This window comes from Diabrotica virgifera, chromosome 8, assembly GCF_917563875.1.
Source record: "Diabrotica virgifera virgifera chromosome 8, PGI_DIABVI_V3a".
Lineage (NCBI taxonomy): Eukaryota > Metazoa > Arthropoda > Insecta > Coleoptera > Chrysomelidae > Diabrotica > Diabrotica virgifera.
In genome coordinates, this window is record NC_065450.1 from 74,138,712 (window position 1) to 74,161,251 (window position 22,540).

Consider the following 22,540-nt stretch of genomic DNA (forward strand, 5'->3'; position numbering starts at 1 on the left):
AATTCCTCACGCCGTGGTGTTAATCGATTTTAATTTTGCAAAATTGCAAATGAAAGGTACAGTAGACTTCTATAAGCAAAAAAAAATTCAACTTGCTATCTGCTTTATTTTCAGTCCTGTAACATTTTGAAAAAATTATTTTTTTTTACGAAAACTGGATTGCAAAATTTATTTTGCAAAATCTATTGAACCGATCTTAATGAAATTTACAGTATTGTTTTACTGTATCATAAAGTTTTTCTGGGTGAAATATGAGGGTCGTAAGTGTAGCATAAATGGTTGAAAAACGTAAAATGCGAATACTTGTTTTTGTATGGTTTCTTCTCAATTATTGCTATTTTGCAACAAGGGTGACAATTTTTTAAATTTTTAACCAATTCTATATTGTAGGAAATTTAATTACGCAACTTTTATGTTAGTACAACTTTTCTCGGAAATGAACACTTTTAAAGTTATAATCAAAAAACGAAGAAAAAAATCGAATTTTTCCTTAATTTTTTTACATTTTGATTATTTAAACAATGTTCCGGAACTTTTTGAGAGGGAGGATAACTCAAATATTATTATTTGATTTATTTTCAAGCAACTTCTGCAAAAAAATTTGAGTCACCTCTCAACGTCCATCTCAAAACAGATGCATCCTGGACTAGTAGCCGCTTCTGGAATGTCTTAAAAATATCGAATTTCATTGATAAAATATCTCACCGATCTTCGCTTCGACCATAATATAATATTTGAGAGATAATGGGTATTTGTGTAATTTGAACTGTTCGATAGTAAAAATGACTCATGGCACGCGGCGGCAGAGCGACGTCTCAGGCTATCAAAAACAACAGTCATCTGTTATTCCTTTATTTATTTCCAACTGTCTTAGCATTGTTTAAAGACTATTTAAAAAATTCTTTTTCAAACAATGGTCTTTTAAACAATGAAAGAGTCACTGTTCTTACATAACATAACATCGTTCCGATGGCAGACGAAATTGATACAACCGAAACTGACTGAGTTTTTTTACCTAGAAATGAACAGTACTCTATACTGTCTATCTGTACTACACTCTATATAACTATAGGTAAGTTAGATATGTACTGTGCATATATATTTCATGTTATTTCAATTACAACGGACTTTATCTATAAGTATACCGTATTTTATTAATTTTTACCATACTCCCCGGCTAACCCGGATTTTCGGTAACCCGGATCGGCCGCGGTCCCGATTAATCCGAGTTATCGAGGTTCCACTGTACTTTTAAATTAAATAAAAAAAAAAGTTGCAGAACTGCTCCATCACTTTTTTGTCTCCTGAGTGCGACAAATGTTTTATCCGATATTAAAAAAATAATAAAAATTTAAACAATCTGTTTCTAGTTAGTTTTCTTCTTCTTACTTCCTTTTTGCCGTGAAGTAAATGGCTAAAGTTTGGTTCTGTATTAGAATATTCTATATTTAAGTTTTTTTAATACAAAGTTAAATTTTCAATACTAGGTTCATTTATAAGAAAAAATAGATACAAATTATAGATCCATTCTGATCTTTGAAAAGTTACGCAGTAAGAAAATCAATAATCGAAAAAATCCAAAAAACAAAAGTGGCATCTTTCTGTCTGTCCGCGAAAAAAATTAAATCTCAGGAACTATACATCCGATTTCAACCAAACTTGGCATGTAGGTTGGATATCAAGCAAAAAGTTATATTAAACGAAATTTGACTCCATAACTGTCTCAAATTATTTTTGAACCAATTTCGGTTGTTCTTAAATTTTTTTTTAACTTGTTCGTACGCATTTGTAACTATCAACTTTAATATTTGATCAATTATTTGAAGACTTTTCGCAAGCCACACTTTCTGCCAAGTATGATAAGGATACATCAAATAGTTTTAAAATACTGGGTAAAAATAGTTTTTAAACTTTTAAATAAAACACCCTGTAACTCAGTAAGGAGCTACATGATTTGGGTTCAATCTTAATGTTTTGATGTCTAGAATCTACAACTCAGAGATTGGATTCTTAATGAAACACCCTGTATAAGAATTTGTTTATAATAAAACAGTGGTTTTCTGAATCTGGGAAAAAAACTAGCTACAATTTAGTTATTTCAAGTATAGTATATCAACTCTACCAGGCAATATTTAAAATATAAAATGAAGTTTTATAAAAAAATCATGAATTTATGATTTTAGAATGATACTTATAGCAGTCAACAAAAAGAGAACAAGTAGACTAGAAAAAGCTCATAATAACCAGAAAACTTGTAAGAATGCAATTTTTACTGGGATTAAAATTATTTAGGAGTTATTCTTTTAATATGTGCATAATAATACGCTAAAAGTCAGTTCGACTGTTAATTTTCCATAAATTACTTTTAATCCATGAGTTAAGTACCTTTTAACAAGTTAATATAAATTTACTTAAATTTTAGATTATTCGTATTAACATTAATTTGATGTAGAGTCTAACAAGCCGTCTGAAATACTGAGTAATATTCAGCTGAGCGGGGTGCTATTGTTCAAGGTGTGAAATTCCATAAACAAGGGACATACCTGTTTTATGAAATGATTCCTTGTTTATATAATTTCACACCTCGAGCAATAGCATCCCGCTGAAGTGTATATTAATGAGTATCTTAGATAGTTTGTAATACTATATGTAAAGCATCTCTATGTTACATAATAGTAGTTAACAAATGCGTGGCCCCTCAGATTTACATGGAACATTAGCAACAATAGATTGATAATCTGGACTAACTTATAATTTTGGATTTTTTAATAACAGAAATTAGGCGTTTATACCATATCTAAGCTGAAATCATCAACAATACAATATAAGAGTTGGACCAACCACATAGAGATAACAAATCTTCTGCCATCTAAGCTTGTACTGTAGATATTTGACTGATACAGTAGTGTCGAAGACATTTGTTAGGTAAACATTTTTAACAGTAGTCTGTTATCCTTGATATGTATCTAACTCAAAGTGAGGAAGTGTATAATCTATATTTGCTTTTTATTCATCTGGGAATAAGATATAATGTAACACCGAATATCCTAACTATGTGGGACTGAAAATCTCATCATCAATTCTAATTATTCGAGAAATCACCTAAAATATGCTGAAACTACCTCTGAAAATGCGTATAACAGCTATACATATATTTTTTTCAATAATCTTCTTGTTTTGTTTTAACTTCTTGGGTCCTACTATTTTGTTCTATTATTTCTAGCTGCTACCACATCACCTTTGATAACATTTTCCACAGTTGTACACCAATCATCAAGAAAAACATACATGCTTAGAAAATATCGTAGTAGTAGTATACTTCAAATCGTCCATAATTTCAGCTTCGTATTTGTATAAATAGGCCTAAATTTAAAGAAAAAACATAATACAGGAAATATAGATTATAAATATCACACATTTTTGCGATTAAAAGAATAATCCTTGAGAATATTAAAAAAAATTATATACAGATTCTTCTTAAAGTTCTGTCATTCAAATACATATCTACCATGAAACAATCAGTCATATTCCAGATTTATCTGTAGGTCGAAAAATAAATAGGTATACTTATGTGTTAAAAATAAAAGCTATAATACAAAACCCAAGAAATGTTCTAATATTAAAGTTGTACAAAATCGTCCTGATTATAAGACAAAACATTTCATCCTTCATCACTCACAAAAATACGCTTACTAAAACTTCAAGTATGTTCAATGTGAACACTCTCTAAAGCTATGACGTACCCGTAGAGGTAGTAGAAAAAGCTGAGTAGGTAGAAGGCGAGCTTGACCCATCCCTCTCTTTGGCACCTTGTAAGTACATCTGCGTTCATGATGCTCGTAGGATCGTATATTCCATAACCTGACATCACAGGACGCGTACGATACCTATTGATATGGTAGGCAATCAAAGGTATATTCAGGCAAAGGGAAAACCATTCTCCCGATGCAGCAAACAAGATGTTGAAGAGGAGATGGAGCAGGTACTCTGGCAACACAAGCTGAAAAATGAAACACATTCAGTACATTTCTTTTTCAGATGGCATTTTTTTCTTAAATTCATATTTCCGTTGTTTATTAACATTAAGAGCTGAAAATTGAATGGATTATAAAAGATGATGTATATTTTATTATACATTTTATAGATCACATATACTGAGAAGAAGTAAAAAGGTATAGCCCGTTAAAGTGGCGGTACTCATAAAATAACGCCTGTCTGAGCTTCGTTTGTTTAAAAATGTAACAAATATCTCGATTTCTATGGCACACAGGAGCTCGATTTTTTTTATTGCGGTAAAGAACTGTGCTAATTTCAAATCCCGAAAAATCGGAAAATACCTGAAAATCAATTAGTTCAATATTTCAGTTGAATTTTATTATTATTTCATAGAAATATTTAATCCCCAGACTTTATTATATTTTCGAGCTTACCCAATTAAAAAAAAAATAATATTTTTTATACTATATATACTATACTATATATTGGCTGAATTGGCAATACCACACAAGCTAATAACTCATTAAAGCCACAATGGATGAAACTCAGGCATGTGTACAATTCAAAACCACCGGCCAGACTTTTTCAACATTTCGCAGGGACTAACGCAGGGAGATGGGCTGGCCCCAACATTGTTTAATCTGGCACTGGAGTATGCGGTTAGGCAAATGCAAACTGGACGAGGAAATCTACTGACCAACCGAACGGTTCAACTGGCCGCTTATGCTGATGATATTAATATTATGAGTAGAACATCAACAGGAGCACGGGAAACATATGCAGAGTTAAAAACACAAACAAAAATGCTAGGTCTGGAAATTAACACAGAAAAAACAAAAATATTGACTTAGACGAGAATAAATATAGTCCCAGAAAACATTATAGTTTACATACCTGGGAGTAGAAATATATGCCTACGGATCAGAAGATGGAGAAATACGGAAGAGAATAATGCAGGCAACCAGAGCTTATTTTGCCCTCTCCCATATATTTCGGTCTAAAAGTGTCCACCGAAATACAAAGATGAGAATCTATAAAACCTTAATTCGACCAATAACATGCTATGGCAGTGAAGCCTGGGTCCTGAAAGAAACATCCAAAAACAAACTCGACACATTCGAAAGGAAAGTACTTAGGAGAATACTAGGACCTGTGAGGGAAAACAGAATCTTCAGAAGTCGATACAACAACGAGCTTTAAAAACTTTATAAGGAAACGCCCCTGTCCGACTTCATTAGAATACAAAGATTGCAATGGGCCGGACATGTCTGGAATTTATTAGTCTTTTTGCAGATGACACATTAATTGTATGCAGTGGTGATGATATTGTGGAGGTTGTTAGAAGGATGCAGTGTTTGTTAAAAAGAATTGAGATATTTTTGGATGCTAACAAGTTAAAACTTAATGCGAGTAAAACAAAGTCAATGATAGTCTCTAGCCGATATAAATTAAATAATATAAGTATGGAAAATTTGAAACTAAAAGTTAATAATGAATGCATCAAATGGGTCAATGAAATTAAATATCTTGGATTTATACTGGATAACACACTCTCTCTGAAACCTCATTTTCAATATATTTGCAAGAAAATATCTAAAAAATTATTTTTCTTTAATAGAATTAGCAAAGATCTATCATTATTTTCAAGGATCACTGTATTTAGAAGTATAATTCAGCCCCATTTTGACTACTGTTCAAGTGCTTTATATTTAGGTGATAAAGGATCAATTCAATCATTGCAAATTTTGTATAACAGAGGTATGAGAACAATTCTTCGATGCAATCGCTACACGCCAATTGAGATGATGTACTCTACTTTAGGTTGGTTTTCAGTTCAACAAAGGCTTTACTACCTTACTATGGTTTTCATTTTTAAATTAAAAAAAGGAATGCTGCCTGCATATTTTAATGAATATGTTACATTGAGGGGTCAAGTTCATTCATATACCATGAGAAATATTGAAGATTTTGATATTCAAAAAACTAATAAACATAACACAATGACATCCCTGTTTTACAAATGTATGAATGAATTTAACCATCTTCCCCCCAGTGTTAAGAATGCACTGACAGTTCAAATTTTTAAAAAATTACTGAAGACATATATTTTACCTAGATAAAAAATAATTTTTAATAAATCTGTATGTGTTGTATAATATTGCATGTATTGTATATTGTATGTTACATTTCATTAAGCAAATTCATATTTAAATATTGTTAGTAGGATTTCTATTTCAATAAAGAATTTCAATGTGATAAGAATGGGAGAGGATAGGCTACCAAAACGAGCACTGAATGCTAGAATGCAAGGAAAGAGACCGGTTGGGAAGCCATGAAAGCGCTGGGAAGACACAGTAAACAGCGACGCACAAGCCTTTTTAGGAGTCCGTGTATGGAGAAGAGCAGCCACAGACAGGCAAGGGTGGAGGCAAAAAATAAAGGAGGCCAAGGCTCAATTTGAGCTGTAGTGCCGTAGAAGAAGAATATTTTTTATGCCATAGAAGGCAAAATATTGCAAATTTTTCCAGCATGCTACAATTTAGAGGAGATCCATCATGGATAAGATAAGATAAGGAAAGTCTTAGAATGAGGTGAAGGCCTTAGCGCAAAATAGAACCCAATGGCCCTAGATATAGCAGACTACCCTGCTATAATCCCAAAGCCTCTTTAGCGATATAAAACAGGAGACTATATATTATAAAACGAAGTATTTGTACTAGGATTATGCATAAACTATAAAATCATTTACTATGTATACTAGGGTGGGTCGAAAATATTTATTTATTTATTTATTTATTTACGGGATTACCCCCATTACAACACATACAGTATAAAATCAATCTCTGTAATATCTACTAAACTAGAGTAAAATAAATCTTAATTACATACTTATTAAACAAAAACGAAATATTAATAGTTATCGATTACACATATTACATCTATTACACAAATCAGTTCAAATAAACAAAAAGTATCTGTCAAGCTCTTTTAATCCGATTCTTAAAACCAGCCAAGGAGACACCAAACATTTCCAAGTTATTCTCGTTTATAATCTTTAGTGTTCGCTCAATGGGCGAATGCATACCATAGTTTGTCCGATGAAAAGGTATATAAAACAAATCAACATGTCTGAGACTTCTGGAGGGAACATATAAATTAATAGATTGGAGAAGTTCAGAACAACAAATTAAACCATTTATTAATTTAAACACAAATACCAAATCAGAGTTATCTCGTCGAGTTTTTAATAAATTCATATTGAGTGTTTTTAAAATATACGTATAATCATGATTAGTAATGCGTATGTTTAATTTGTATGCACAATATCTCAAAAATTTATTCTGCAATCTCTCCAACGTAGTAGAATGAGCTTGGTATTGTGGAGACCATACAATAGATGCATATTCCACTTTAGATACAACCAAAGCATAATATACCGTTCTTAAAGCCCCTACAGATAGTCTCAGACAGTTGCGAATGATAAAGCCCAAAGATTTTGATGCATTTACTGTTACACTATTTATATGTTGCACAAAACGCAATTGTTTTGCAATTGTTTTGTATTGTTTTGCGAATTTCGATTTGTAATAGTGCAGAAAACATGACCTGGGTAGAGACTTTTAACGTGCATATTTATTTTTTATTTATATTAATATTAATTACCCGCGCATGACGTTTGAAAATTCGGAAAAATTGTTAAAATTACATTTATTTTATCAGAGTTTATTGTATAAATTACATGGCATAAAATGATATTACATTCTTATATTCAGAGATACACGTAATACAAATAATAATCAATCCAAAATATGAGAATAATCATGCGCATACTGCGGAGGAAGGAGTGGGGAAAGAGGGCGTAAACTGTCGATCACGCGTCTTTGCCTCAGTGCACCTAATGAGTTCCGGGCGAAAGGTCGCGCGCATTTATCTAATGTTTTCGCGATTTTAAGTAGTTTTTGTTAGCTTTGTGACTTTGTGCATCATGGAGATTTCAAATAATACCCGAAAATCCACAAGTTGTCCCATATTTGGTGCTCCGGAAGAAATTAACGAAAATCAACTACCCACTTACAAACAAGTTATAAAATATTACAATTTAGTAAGACATCAGCTTAAACTTGAGAACAATTCAAAAAAAGAGCCATCCATTAATGAAGTATCTGAAATAGTGTCATCTAAAGTTGAATATTTATGGAGAAAAGCGTCTATTCCTACTGTGTCTCATAATCATGTGATGCAATTGATAAAAAGTTACCACGTGAAGTGTAAAAATTTAATAAAATCTTTGAAGCGTTTATCAGAAGAAAAAATTCAAGATTTTCATAGAAATTCGGAAAAACTGTTTGATTTGAGTTCATGTAAGTGTAAAGATTTAGAGTTATGCAAATGTTCCAAAGACCAAAAGATTCCTAAGGAAGAACGAGCTTTTTTAATAGATCAGAGAACAGAGAGAAAAATGATTAAGGGAACTGTTGATTTATTGACAAGTAAGAGGAAAAGAAAACTGAGTGATAGAAAAATTAAGCTTAAATCCTATTACGATTCTAGCGTTTGTGAACCAGGCCCTTCTCACGAAAATCCTAATACCTCAATAACGTCTGGAAGTAGCGATGAAGAACAAACTTTGCCCTCAAGTTCTCACGAAAATCCTAATACTACAATAACGTCTGAAAGTAGCGATGAAGAACAAACTTTGCCCTCAAGTTCATCAAAACCAGCATCAAAAAAACGTGAAATAACATCTCTCAAGAATTTATCAACTATCTGTGACCGATACGGGATATCCGATAGAGCAGCTGCTGCTGTCGCTTCTGCTGTTTTGCAAGATGTAAAAATCAACAACGAAGTAATCGATAAGTCGAAATTGCGATGAGCGAGACAAAAATTACGAAAAGAAACCTTATCTCAAAGCCAACTAGATACTATTCCTGCCTTATTTTTTGATGGACGAAAAGATAAGACCCTGAAAATTGTTATGAAAGGGGGAAAAAATACCGCTCAACATCTGTGGAAGAACATATTTCAATAATTAAAGAACCAGGATCAGTTTTTGTCAGATATGCCGTTCCAAGCCATGGAACTGCAAAAGGATTGGAGTCTGCTATCTTTCAAACAGTAACAGGTCAACTGAATATGTCTCTAGAGGATACTCTTGCCATAGGTTGTGATGGGACAGTAACTAATACGGGCAAATACGGCGGAGTCATACGGCTCTTAGAAAAGCGTTTACACCGACCACTTCAATGGATCATATGCCTTTTACACTTAAATGAACTGCCTTGAGACATTTATTTGCAAAACTTGATGGCACCACAACAGGACCTAATACTTATTCAGGTGCTATCGGAAAGTTATTAGATGATTGCGAGAAGCGCTCTGTTGTCGTGTTTGAAAATATAGAAGGTATGTTACCAAACATTTCAAATATAAAAGACCTCAGTTCTGATCAACGTTACCTTTATCATATCACATCTGCCGTCATAAGTGGTAAGTGCCCTTCTGATTTGTCTAATCGCTCTCCGGGAAAAATGTCGCATGCCAGGTGGCTAACAAAGGCCAACAGGATTTTGCGCTTATATGTTTCCACTGAGATACCTACAAACGAACTCAAACAACTCGCTACTTTTGTAGTTAAAGTATATGCTCCTATTTGGTTCGAAATCAAATTAAATCCGACATGTAAAGATGGAGCAAGGCACTTTTGGAAGTTGGTATTTTATTCTCGATATCTTCCGCAAGAATTGAAGAGTGTCGTTGATCCTGTAATAAAGCGAAATGCTTACTTTGCGCACCCAGAGAACTTGCTCTTATCTATGTTATCTGACGAACAAAAACATGTGAGAGAACTTGCCGCTAGACGCATTATAAAGGCAAGGAAACCATCTGAATCCCTTCAGCTTCGAGTCTTTGAAGTGCCTAAGATAGATTTAAACGCTTTGTCTTACATCGATTTGATAGACTGGCAGCAATCTTACTCGCAACCACCTATATTGATCAATGTTCTGGATGAGACTCTTCATTCCCTAGTTGAGACAGGTGGTGATGATGAAGTCCTTTTTCTGAGGCTACCATGTCATACTTAAGCTGTGGAGCGGGCTGTAAAAACAGTAACAGAGGCATCTATGCAGCTTTGCCACAAAACAGCAAGAGAAGCTTTAATTAAGAATAAAATTATTTCACGAAAGCTTATGCCTAAGTTCGAAAGTAAGAAAGATTTTAACGTGATTTGAAGATATTTTATTTTTATTTTGTCATATTATTTATTTTTCTTTCTTTATAATAAAATTTAGTCCAAAAGCACTTTATTTTATTAGTTTACGTTGTTGTTATTCCTATGAACCACGATAAATCGATTTTCAAACAATTCCCAAAAAAACAAAAATTTCAGTTTTTCAAACTCAATGCGCAGGTAGAAGGGGTTAAACTAGAAAAATTATTTTTTCATTGTTATTCATGAATGGATGTGGGTCACGTTTTTTTTACTATTACAAAACTTATTGGACAATTTTATTTTTTTCCATACAAAAGTGACCCACCCTAATGTATACGTATAGTCGGAAAAATGAAAGAATACCCATGAACGAACATATAAAACACGCTGTATTTTCCTGTCACCGTGTCACAAAGAAAATTATCCAGTGCAAGTACATGTAACAGAAATTATTACATGTACTTGCGCTGGCCAATTTTTTGTGTGACACAGTGACAGGAAAATACAGGGTGTTTTATATGTTCGTTCATGAGTATTCTTTCAATTTTGCTACTGTATACTAAAATCATAATAAAGATGCACTATAGTCTGTTTTTAAACCAAGAGGAGTAATTCAAATTTCCCTTGCCGTAAAGCTTGTTTGTAATTGGTCCAGCCCCAGGCAAGTTTACTCCACTGTTATCAAAATTTGACACTAAGGACATTTATAAAATTTTGACACTATTGACAATTTATAGGTTAATTAAGTTATATCAGCGATTTTTTGTATTTTCTGCGATATTCCTTTAATTTTTAGATTTCTAGTCTGTTTTTATATAAAAAGCAGTTGTTTTTAGAACTCTTTAGCGACATATTAGTATAACATAATATTTATGGATTACTGTCAAAGGCCGATATGATCAACCAAAAAAGAAGATGTATTTGGTGATATTTCTTCTAGTGACTTTCTTGGGTGTGAATCTGTCTTTTTTAGTTTAGTCTTCTTGGTTTAAAAACAAAGCTTAGAAATAAACAACCACAAGTTATACCAATACAGATAACCCTCTATAGCCAATAATGCAAAAATACAAAGATTGCACTGGGTTGGTCACCTTATAAGAATGGATAATGACAACCAATTTATACTACAGAGATATTGAAGGTGGACACCTGGAGGAGAGCAGCCAGAGACAGAGACACTTGGATGCTGATGCTGGGGGAGGCCAGAGCCCGAAGAGAATTAAGCAAACCAACAAACCAAGACACTTAAATGTTACAAGGAGCACTCCCAAATCATGATTTACCATGTATATACATACATTGTAAATCCCAAATCATGATTTACAAAGTTTATAAATTGTAAATCATAATTCGGGAGTGCTCCTCGTAACATTCAACGTGTCTTGGTTTGTTTATTTCTAGGGCATCCTTATTGTGATTTTAGTATAGGTTTATAAATTGAATCTACTAGGTATAATATAAACTGAAAAGAATGTCTCCATAAGTTTTATACCTATAAGATCTCATTAAACTCGCTTTTAGTTATATTACTAAGAATATATTATATTTACAAAATGAATACGTACCGGGTTTAGACTATTACACTGATCAATAGGATTTTTGTAATCAGTTTTTAATTCATCAAATGCTATCACGTGAAATAGCGAGAAAAATATCAAAAAGGCGTCGACTATTAAAGCAATTATATAAGAAAATGCTGGAAAATTGAATGCCATTATTCCAATTTAATTTTAACAATGTAAATTAAAAATGACAATTTTTATTAAAACTCAACAACCGGAGGTTAGAGTTCAGTTTTGACAGTGACAAATGACATGACAATGACATACTGCATTACTGCATTATTTTCCATTGACATATTCTCAAAATTAAATTCCGACAGAGGGCGCTCAAAATTTCAAAGATGGACGATAACTCTAGGAAAACAATTCATTTTGTCATTTGACCTCACAGTTCTAACGTTAAATCAAAATCATTTACAGGAGTGTTTTGCCAAAGTAACCACTAAGTTTTGCCACTAAGACATCTAATAAGTTAAAGACGACTCAAAATTATGTTTCATCTGTATACATTCATTAAAATTTGATGCTAACTACTGATTTGTTTTTACCTTTTTTTCATAAAAAAATCTGGCCCCCAATAACCACACAGCGTTTTAAAAATTGTTAATCTATCTTAGAATTTCTAATTTTATTTTTAATTTAATTAATAGGTACACTACAATTTATTTTACAGCAACAGAAAACAATTTTTTAATTAAATAAAAACTGCAAACAAGTAGGTGAATTGATTTTATAATAATTGTGTTCTGGAAATTACGAGGTGGTCGGAATATTTTGCATAACAATGTACATTCTATGTACAGAATATATACTACATTTTATTTATTTATTTACTTTTGCAGTCGCTTAAACAATAAAAAATACTACGTTTAATGCAAACGTTAAATTAACAAAATGTGTGATTTGGCATTGGTTAATTTAGGTCATTACGTAGAGTATAATAGGAATGAATACTGAGGAACACTGCAATAGTTTTTTGCAAAGTCGAAATTATTGTTAATTACAACATAAACTGACCGCAAATATGTACACAAATTAATGGCAAAGTCAATGTTGACCTAGAGTTGATGCTTTTCAAATTCGCCGCCAGGCGTCTCGATTAACAGCCGGTTAGTTAACCGGGGTTTAATCGGGACCTCTTTAGGGTCTCTTGCGTTGTAATAAATGCAATTACAAATATTATTATAATTATAAATAAGTATAATAATAATTATAATTGCATTTATTACAACGAAAGAGACCCTAAAGAGGTCCCGATTAAACCCCGGTTAACTAACCGGCTGTTAATCGAGACATAAAGTACCGGACCTTAGCCTAGACTCGGCATAGTCACCAAAAAAGCGTAACGCGGAAACAGCATGGAAACAGTCGATCGGTGGTCTATCTATCTCTTTTAACCAAACGATCCCGCGCATGTGACTGACAAAGATGGCTAGACCACTCAATCCTATTTATGTCGACATTTACACCCCGATGCATTGAGTGGCATATACCTAGCCAAGTCTATCCTCTTTACATATCTCTGATTATTTCACGTTCAATAATTTTCCAAAATTACTTGGTCTGACGTAATAATAATTGATAATTCATTTTTAGAAATCAAATGAAACAATAGTTGAAAAATACAAAGACAAGTTTTGAAATTTATTAATCCATGGCCGTCTTTATTTGAACAGTCTTAAATGTGACAACACTGCCGAGCTGTCAAATAGAGGGCCTATTGATAGATATAATAGGTTTGTTCCAACACGACCGAGAACCGTCACGAAACGGCAATGCTCCTGCGCAGTAAACAAAATCCGTTCCAACAAAAATATGATCGTCATCGGATCGTCCTTCCCACTGTTCCAACAAGAATTGTGATCTTTCGGTGACGGTTTCGTGATGATCATTTCAGTAATCCGGCAAATGCATAATGTGCTGGTTGGACTGACTTGCGCACTAGGACTTAATTCTTTAAAGTTTTTGAGCCTTTGATCGACTAAAAGCACACAAGCTGTCACCAATAAAAATGACAAATATATGATTACCGTCATGGGACGATAACTGGGCGATACAATTACGAACATGCGCACAACAAACGGTACAAGTAGTTTCGTGACGGTTTCTGGACCGTCCAAAAGTTCATGTTGGAACAAACCTAATAGTGATCCTATGGTGCAGATTTTGTAATGTAAACAATTACAATCAATTGTTCTGAACAAAAGGCGACAAAGGCAGCCTTCATTCAATTTTCATGATTTAATCCAAAATTTATTTAAAAAGTGCTATTTGATGAAATTTGTCAAAAATCTCCGGTGTTTAAAAAGTCACACAAATGCCACAAATGCTCATCTCTACTTTTGTAAAATTCTATGAATGACATAACACAGCTTCTGCATCTACTGTCACTGTCAAATGTCAATCGAATTCAGAGAGGTTAAAAGTTTGTTTATGTAAACTATAATTCTTGTGTTCTAATTATTATTTATGATATAGTTGGTGAATTTTGAATGATTATTTTATAATTAATCCAACCAAAATAACAAAATGCATCGGCGGGGTGGTAAAAGAATCCGGATGGACGATCCGCCTCCCGAATATGAAAATCCTATGATGACTCCTCACTTGGAGCAGGATAACTATGGAGGGAATTACATGCAGCAAAATCTTTATGGTGATAATAGTTATGCAGATCAATCTGCTGATTTTGAATCGCCCCCTACACCTGGTATGCGAAGGGTTACTAGGTCTAAAGCTAGAGGTTTAAACAATCCTCCCCCAGCTCCTGTTATATCTCCTTCATATTCTCCACCTAGTTCGGGCACAAGAGGAAGAGGTAGAGGTAAGATTTAAAATTTTCAGTTTTTTTTAAGTAGGAATATTATATACAGCTGTGGTCATGGAATAGTTTGCACCTTCATACTGATACTCATTATGAGGCGTATATGTCACATAGTGAACCTTTTCCGCTGTTAGTTATGACACAGCCAACCGTTAGTGTAATACTAGGTCTATTTGTCTCAGAATGCTGCCAAAGTGTTAATCCTACTAAATGTCAAAGGGCATGTCAAAAATTTCGGGCATATTGAAAACTCCTCCAAAATGAGTAGAATGGTTTTGAAAAAACAAGAGCAATTGCCAAACTTGAAGAAGGTTGACCAAGGAAAGGCAAGTTGCTGTAGATTTGAATGTGAGCCATATGTGTATATGGAAAATCAAACAAAGATGGGATCATTTTTACTCTATAGCACAGTTGGTGAGGGCAGAACATTTCCACAGAGCAACAAGATGTGTTAGTAGATTATCTGAGAGAAGTTCCTTTAACCACAGTTCTAAAAGCTAGAGAAGAGATAGTGTTTACGGGCAGCATTTGTACTGTACATAGAACGAAGAATCAAGCGAATTGATAAAGTGTGCAGCATTAATAATCAATTCATAAATTGTAAAGACAATTTTTTGTTTAACATTGCATTTTCTGATGAAAAAGTGCTTCAGTAATAAAATGCTATAGTAAAATAAGAGTTTATAGGCCCAGAAATCAAAGGTTTAGTGAACAGTATACTTATCATTTAAGAAATAGGGAAGGAGCCTTGGTTAACATGTGGGGAAAGATAAGTGCTAAAATTAACAGAATTATATTACAAACATATTATTGAGAATATAATGGTACCATCAGTGATGCAGAGATTCTCCAATAACAACTTCAGCTTCCAACATGACAACTACCCTGTACATACGAATAGAATTGATTGAGAATGATTGGAAGAAACTTATGATAACATCCTTCTATGGCTTCCCAGAGTCCAGACCTTAATCCCATCGAAAATGTGTTGGCAGAGTAGGGAACTTGCATAAATTTTTAAATTCGAAAAAAATGTTATAAATCACAACAGAACATAATTTAAAACATGTATCAAAGATAAAAAAGTTTTGTTTGTCTTTCGTTTGGCCCCTAAAGACGATTAAAAATTCAAATTCAAACAGGTGGTCCAAAACGCATCGTGACGTCACTTGGTTTTACATTTACATTTTTCCAATAAAGTAAACAGAATTTTAAATTAGACGTTATAAACGTCAGTAGAAAATACATTTATGTGACGTTACAAGTGTTTTTGATCGTTTGACCTATTCATAGAAAATTTGTACTTTTACAAAATGGTTTTATTTTCAATAGTAAACCTTCGTTCCTTTCCTTCAAAAACAGTATAAAACTACAATTTTAACAAACTGGTATATATTATTACAATGACATACGATAAATGTCATTAGAATATAAATATTTTTGATTTATTCCACGACGATGAGCTTGCCAAATACCCAAGTAGGTGGAGGCCAATAAACTAAAGAATGAGAAGAAGAATATACCTAAATATAAGGTTGTGTCTAGGTATACGCTAACGTGTACGCAAATAAAAAAGTTAGAGTATCAGTGATTTCTTATTTTTTATTTGTTTAGTGTTTGTTTTTAAATTAACTACGGAGTGCGGCCAATTATTTAGTTCTTTTAATGAGTTTAAGAACATTTTAAAACAGTACGCAAAAGATAAGAGACTATAAATTAATATATATTTTTTTTAGTTATAAATGAAATAGTATTACCGTAAAAGATTAAAATAAAAGGAAGACCTAAAGCTCTCACAATAATAATTAACTTGTTTTAAAGCTATTATCCTTGTGGCATTTTTGTAATCAACTATTCTAAATGGGAACTAAGCCACAATTTAACTAAAAAATTGATTTTATTAACGTTTCGACTTCTAAACCGGATGTCGTTGTCAAAATACAAAATATTATTAAATTAAACAAAAATGTTGTTGCTTAGTAAAAATTTTTTTCCAATAATTTATTTAATCTGACTAATTTTTGTATTTTGACAATGACATCCGATTTGGACGTCTAAACGTTAATAAAATATTTTTTTTAGTTAAATTGTGGCTTATTTTGCATTTAGAATAGTTGATTATAATAATTCACTTATGTGTAAAAATTATTTTAACAATATTTTGTACCTACATGTCATGTCAACTAAATACATATAATTATTTTGCTAACCTAAATATATACTTTTATATATACACATTGATTTATTACAATTAAGTTTGAATCATCTGAATAGTTTGCTTCCCGTCCCTTAACAAATATGTTTCCATCAAACAAACACTAAACATATCAAAATAGCATGTACCAAAATATATAGTAACTGCGCAAGCTAAATAATGACGTCACTGGCTTGATGAAGTTTAATTCGTGTCTACCTAACTTTTTTATTTGTGTACACGTTAGCGTGTACCTAGACACAGCGAAAAATATAACCATAATAAAAACTAATGCAAAACTATGTGACGTCACGTGCCGTTTGAACTATTTTATACCGCTGAAGACTTTAAATATGTATTTCTAAGTTATTACGAGTTTTTGAAGCGTGAAATTTTGGAAATCTCATTTTTAAACAAAACTGAACATTATTATCTAATAAAAAAAAAATGTGCAAGTTCCCTGTTGACAAAGAAATAAAATGAGAGAAACCTTAGGCCCAGGAGTATGGGAAACCATTAAGCGAAAGGAGCTTGTTGAATATAACATGAGGAGACTGGTGCTATCTATGAACAGAAGATTGCAAAGTTGTATTGACAATAATGGGGCTTCTGCCAAATATTAATTGTGTTACTGTTTATCATTATTTAATATAAAATAGAATTTAAATAAAATAGATAGTCTTAACCCAGACTTCCGTATCAGCAAAAAATATTTTGGTGTTCTTTGTTGACATATTCAGAATGATATTATTTATATGATATCAAAGCATTTAGCAAATATTATGGTTATCTTATTTCTGCAACTTTTTTGATTTTTTCAAATTTTTCTTTGTACTCTTGATTATTTTTATTGGAGTTCTACACACCCCACCGCACTAACTATGTAATATTTACCCTCAGCATTAACGCAGGGTTAAACTAGGTGAATATTAAACAACAATATAGTTGTATTTTAATTGTTAAAGATGTTAAAAATGTATCTACTTGTTCCATAGTAACAGAATTATTAAAATCACTTTATCACTTTTTCTCTTTTCTTGATTATTAGTTTTTATTGCATAATATATAAATTACTGTAATCACTGAGTACATAGTTAGTGAAAAAAATAATCCTATTAATTATATTAATTAATAATGATTGTCCAAGAATATTCAAAAACTAAACAAAATAGCCATCCCTTTGCTGGTGAGGACATCATCGGTAACTAATGTGTATGTCTCCTGCATAGCTTATTGAATTTTAGTATAGATATGTAAGGCTGTAAAATCTTCAGTGGCCGCAGCTTTACAATATTCATTTACAACTTTTATTTATTGGTACAATTACTTCTTCAAATATATTTACTGACTAAAACTGTCTAATATAAAAGACCAACTCTTTGAAAAAAAATACTAGTTGAAGGATCTGATTTATTACAAATGATAAGGATCCTATTATCTATGACCCATTGTTGTTTGTCATTATATAGGTACCATCTGCACCTGGTCTATCAGCTTGGCAGTAGTAGTGTGTTATAAATACTATTTTTGCCCTTAGGTAGACCACCAGGCAGAAAAAATACTGTAGGGGAAATCATACACAGTAGAGATGATGACGACTCATTGTACCATACAATCAAAAATAGCAAAAACTCCTTGGCTCATATCGTTGATGACTGGATAGAGAGCTACAAACTGAATCGAGAAGCTGCACTGATATCTCTTATGCAGTTCTTTATAAACGCTTCTGGCTGTAAAGGTCGTATTACCCAGCAGATGCAAGCCTCTATGGAACATGCTGCGATCATCAGAAAAATGACTGAGGAATTCGACGAAGAAAGTGGCGAATATCCTCTGATTATGGCGGGACACACTTGGAAAAAGTTTAGGCAAAATTTTTGCGATTTTGTACAAACGTTGGTGAAACAATGCCAATATACTATAATATACGATCAGTTTTTGATGGATAATGTTATCTCTTTACTTACTGGATTGTCAGATTCACAGGTAAGTGATTACAAAATACATGTACTTTTGGGAGATTATAATTAGAAAATGTATTTGTAATAATGAAAACCTGGTATATATTTCTTTATAAATATCCTTTAGCCTTTTATATACCAGGTTTTCATTATTACATATTTATATTATGACCAGTGATTTCACCCGTCGCCATGTGACAGGGAATATAATCAATTGCCTTCTACAGTTACTGCACTCAATTTTTTCTGACATCCTCATATTTTATTGTATCTCCTTCCAATTTTTTCTGACATCTTCCATTTTTTTATGATATCCTCAATTTTTTCCGGCACCCTCCAATTTTATCTGATACAGGATTGATTTAGCTACTTTTGATTTTGAAACATTTGTAGGTGTCTAAGGAAGAAGATCTTTACAATATCCCATCAGATATCAAATTTTGTTAGTTGTATTGGAAGTGTGTAAAAAATATGCTCATTGCTCAAGAATATCTCTATTTTTGACAATATCGAAAATTAATATACAGCAAATATGTAAAAATTTAAAATAATTTTAAAACATTGTTTAATTACAATAAAAAAACTATTTTCCAGCATTTTTTCTGCGATAAAGTTGAATATTCAAAAATGAATAACCATTTTCAATTTCGTTGCAACACGAAACTACAGCTGCATCATTATTCCAGTTCAATCAGAGAGTGCAGCAAGCACCTCTACCGGTTTCGAAATTTATTAGTCTCTCATCAGGAGGCACATATGCTGCTCTCTCTGATCCAACTAGGACAAACCTAGTTTTGATTTTTAGATTTTTTAATTTTTAGACAGACTAGGGTTTGTCCTAGTTGAGTCAGAGTGCTCTCTCTCTCTCGCTCTGATGAGAGACCAATAAGTTTCGAAACCGGTAGAGGTGCTTGCTGCACTCTCTGATTGAACTGGAATAATGATGCAGCTGTAGTTTCGTGTTGCAACGAAATTGAAAATGGTTATTCATTTTTGATTTACGTGTTTACTCTGATTAGAGTATGAAGGGAACCATTCTCGTTAGAACTTTACTGCGCTGAGCAGATGGGACGTGAATTATATCACAAAAATAACAACAAAATAACCACGCTTTTAGACGGTTCTTCGCAAATATCTCAAATAGTAAGTATTTTGTCGAAAAAACATTCTTAGCAAAAATATAGCCTGTAAAAACATTAAAAAAATGGTGTATATATCACGTCTCTATACATAGTAGAAGCAGAGTTATAGCTAATTAAAAATAGGTTCATATTCGTCAAATTCCAAATGGAATACTTTAACGTGAAATAACCAAAAATGAAGCACATTTCGGGGAAAACTCATTACAACTTATTTAAAGTGTTTAAAAAAAGCTTCATTTTTGTTTTATAAAAAAATTTTCTAGCATCAAAAGTAAACAAGTTACGCTCAAAATAAAGTTAGTCCTTTTTTTTGGTAAAAAATCGGGAAAATCACCCCCTAATTAGTATCTCAAATGAACTTAATCGTTACGACTTCACAAGTTTCTTGACTCGTATATGTATTGTTTATATGATCTGTAAGTTTCATAGGTTCAAAGTCCTTATTTTTGACAGGGCTGTAGTTAAAAGGGGTTGAACGAGTCACTGATCACGAATGTATGCAAATTTAGAAACACCAAATCTTAATCAATTTTTGTCTAACAGAAAAACCAAAAAATACATGATATTCAGAACAGCAAAGCTGACTTTTTTTGTTTTTCGAGATTTTTGGTATCTCTAACAATTTTTAAGTTATTTTGAAAAAAAGCATATTTCTCAAAATTAAAATTTTTAAAAATTTTACTTTAAAACCAAATTTTTTCAAAAATAAGCACTTTGAATCGATGAAACTTACAGATCATATAAACACAACATAAGTAAAATAATTTGTGGAGCGGTAACGATTAATTTCATTTAAGTTGCTAATTAGGGGGTGGTCTTCCCGATTTTTTTTGCCAAAACAAAATGGACCAACTTTATTTTGAGCGTAACTTGCTTGAATTTAATGCTAGATACTTTTTATAAAAACAGAAATAAAGCTTTTTTAAACACTTTAAAAAAGTTATCATGGGTTTTCCCTAAAAAGTGCTTAATTTTTTTAATATTTCGCTTCGAAATATTCTATTTGAAATTTGGTGAATATGAATCTATTTTTCATTGGCTATAACTCTGGTTCTACGAGGTCCAGAGACCTAACGCATACACCATTTTTTTTTTACTTTTTTACAGGCTATATTTTTACTAAGAACGTTTTTTTCGACAAAATACTTACTTTTTGAGTTATTTGCGAAAAACCGTCTAAAAATGTAGTTATTTTGTTGAAAAATGAACATATTCACTCGCAAATAACTCGAAAAGTGTTGACTTGGCGAAAAAACTCTATAGAACAAAAGTTACTTAAAATTAGTCAGTTTATCCATTTCCGGACTTATTTTGGACATACCCCCAAGAGGGGGTGAAAGTCACCCCCAGGGCAAAAGCACACATCGGCACAATATCACTTTTTTTCTTTGACATGTAAGCTATGCGTATGCCAAATTGCATGTCAATCCAAGCGGTTCTTTAAAATTTAGAGCAAAAACCGTGATAGAATGTACTACACCTTTTAATCTTTCCTTGGACTTCTACAACTGTGTTAAAATCAAAATTAGCTAATTTGGTTTAGTAATTCTGGAGCTGTTATAAAAAAAGATATAACAAAATAAAATGACGTTTATTAAACTTCATTCAATGACTTGTCGTATTTTTCTTCTTATTTTTTTTTCTGTATGTCGATGTATTCTATCGCTTAATGGATAGTAACAGCCTGTTTATGTTTATTTCATGATTTATGCCTATCAATTATATAATTTTTGTAGGTCAGAGCCTTTAGACATACTGCAACTCTAGGTGCGATGAAACTAATGACAGCTCTAGTCGATGTGGCGCTCACTGTTTCAGTAAATTTAGATAACACTCAACGACAATACGAAGCTGAAAGACAAAAGACGAGGGAGAAACGAGCTAGTGACCGATTGGAAGCTTTGATGGCAAAAAGACAGGAGTTAGAAGAAAATATGGACGAAATAAAGAATATGTTGACTTACATGTTCAAATCTGTTTTCGTGCATAGATATAGGGACACGTTGCCAGAAATTAGAGCCATTGCTATGACAGAGATTGGAGTTTGGATGCACAAATTCCATGCTAACTTTTTGGATGACTCTTACTTAAAATATATCGGTTGGACTTTGCACGATAAGGTAATGTTAATATTATTTTTGGTAATTCCTTTGTATTTCAGATTATTTCATTACTTGTGACAACATTTATATTCATAACCCTTTATATTCATAAATAAGTAAAAAAAACATCATTTAAAAGTTAACTTTACATTTTTTTTCATGTCAATTCGTTACTTTAATCGCAGAAATAAAAATATATGTCAAAATGGACCTTAACACAGAACATTATTTTATTTAAAGTTATTTCTAGGTCGGTGAAGTACGTTTAAGATGTTTGCAAGCTTTACAACCTTTATATGCAAGCGAAGAACTGAAAGGAAAGCTGGAACTTTTCACAAACAAATTTAAAGATCGTATCGTCGCCATGACTCTCGACAAAGAATATGAAGTTGCAGTTCAAGCTGTCAAATTAGTGATCTCCATTTTGAAACACCACCATGAAATATTGACTGATAAAGATTGTGAGCACGTCTACGAATTGGTAAGATTTGCTTTATCTATTTATACTACTAGCTGACCCGGCGAACTTTATACCGTCTTAGAAA

The 22,540-nt window shown here is 32.3% G+C and overlaps 2 protein-coding genes across 2 annotated transcripts in view; one reads left to right on the top strand and one right to left on the bottom strand.

Annotated features, from left to right (window-relative positions):
• LOC126889786 (protein cornichon) overlaps positions 1-12,026 on the bottom strand; it is a 31,663-nt gene extending 19,637 nt beyond the window's left edge. Inside the window, exons 1-2 of the mRNA XM_050658374.1 lie at positions 11,776-12,026; positions 3,744-4,000 (exon numbers count right to left, since the gene is read on the bottom strand). Of these exons, the coding sequence (XP_050514331.1) occupies positions 3,744-4,000; positions 11,776-11,925 (407 nt within the window). The 5' untranslated portion in view covers positions 11,926-12,026. The remainder of the gene's footprint in view (positions 1-3,743; positions 4,001-11,775) is intronic.
• A 2,142-nt stretch (positions 12,027-14,168) lies between these two features.
• LOC126889787 (cohesin subunit SA-1) overlaps positions 14,169-22,540 on the top strand; it is a 38,247-nt gene continuing 29,875 nt past the window's right edge. Inside the window, exons 1-4 of the mRNA XM_050658375.1 lie at positions 14,169-14,596; positions 18,328-18,776; positions 21,630-22,013; positions 22,246-22,476. Coding sequence (XP_050514332.1) covers positions 14,302-14,596; positions 18,328-18,776; positions 21,630-22,013; positions 22,246-22,476 — 1,359 coding nt within the window. The 5' untranslated portion in view covers positions 14,169-14,301. The remainder of the gene's footprint in view (positions 14,597-18,327; positions 18,777-21,629; positions 22,014-22,245; positions 22,477-22,540) is intronic.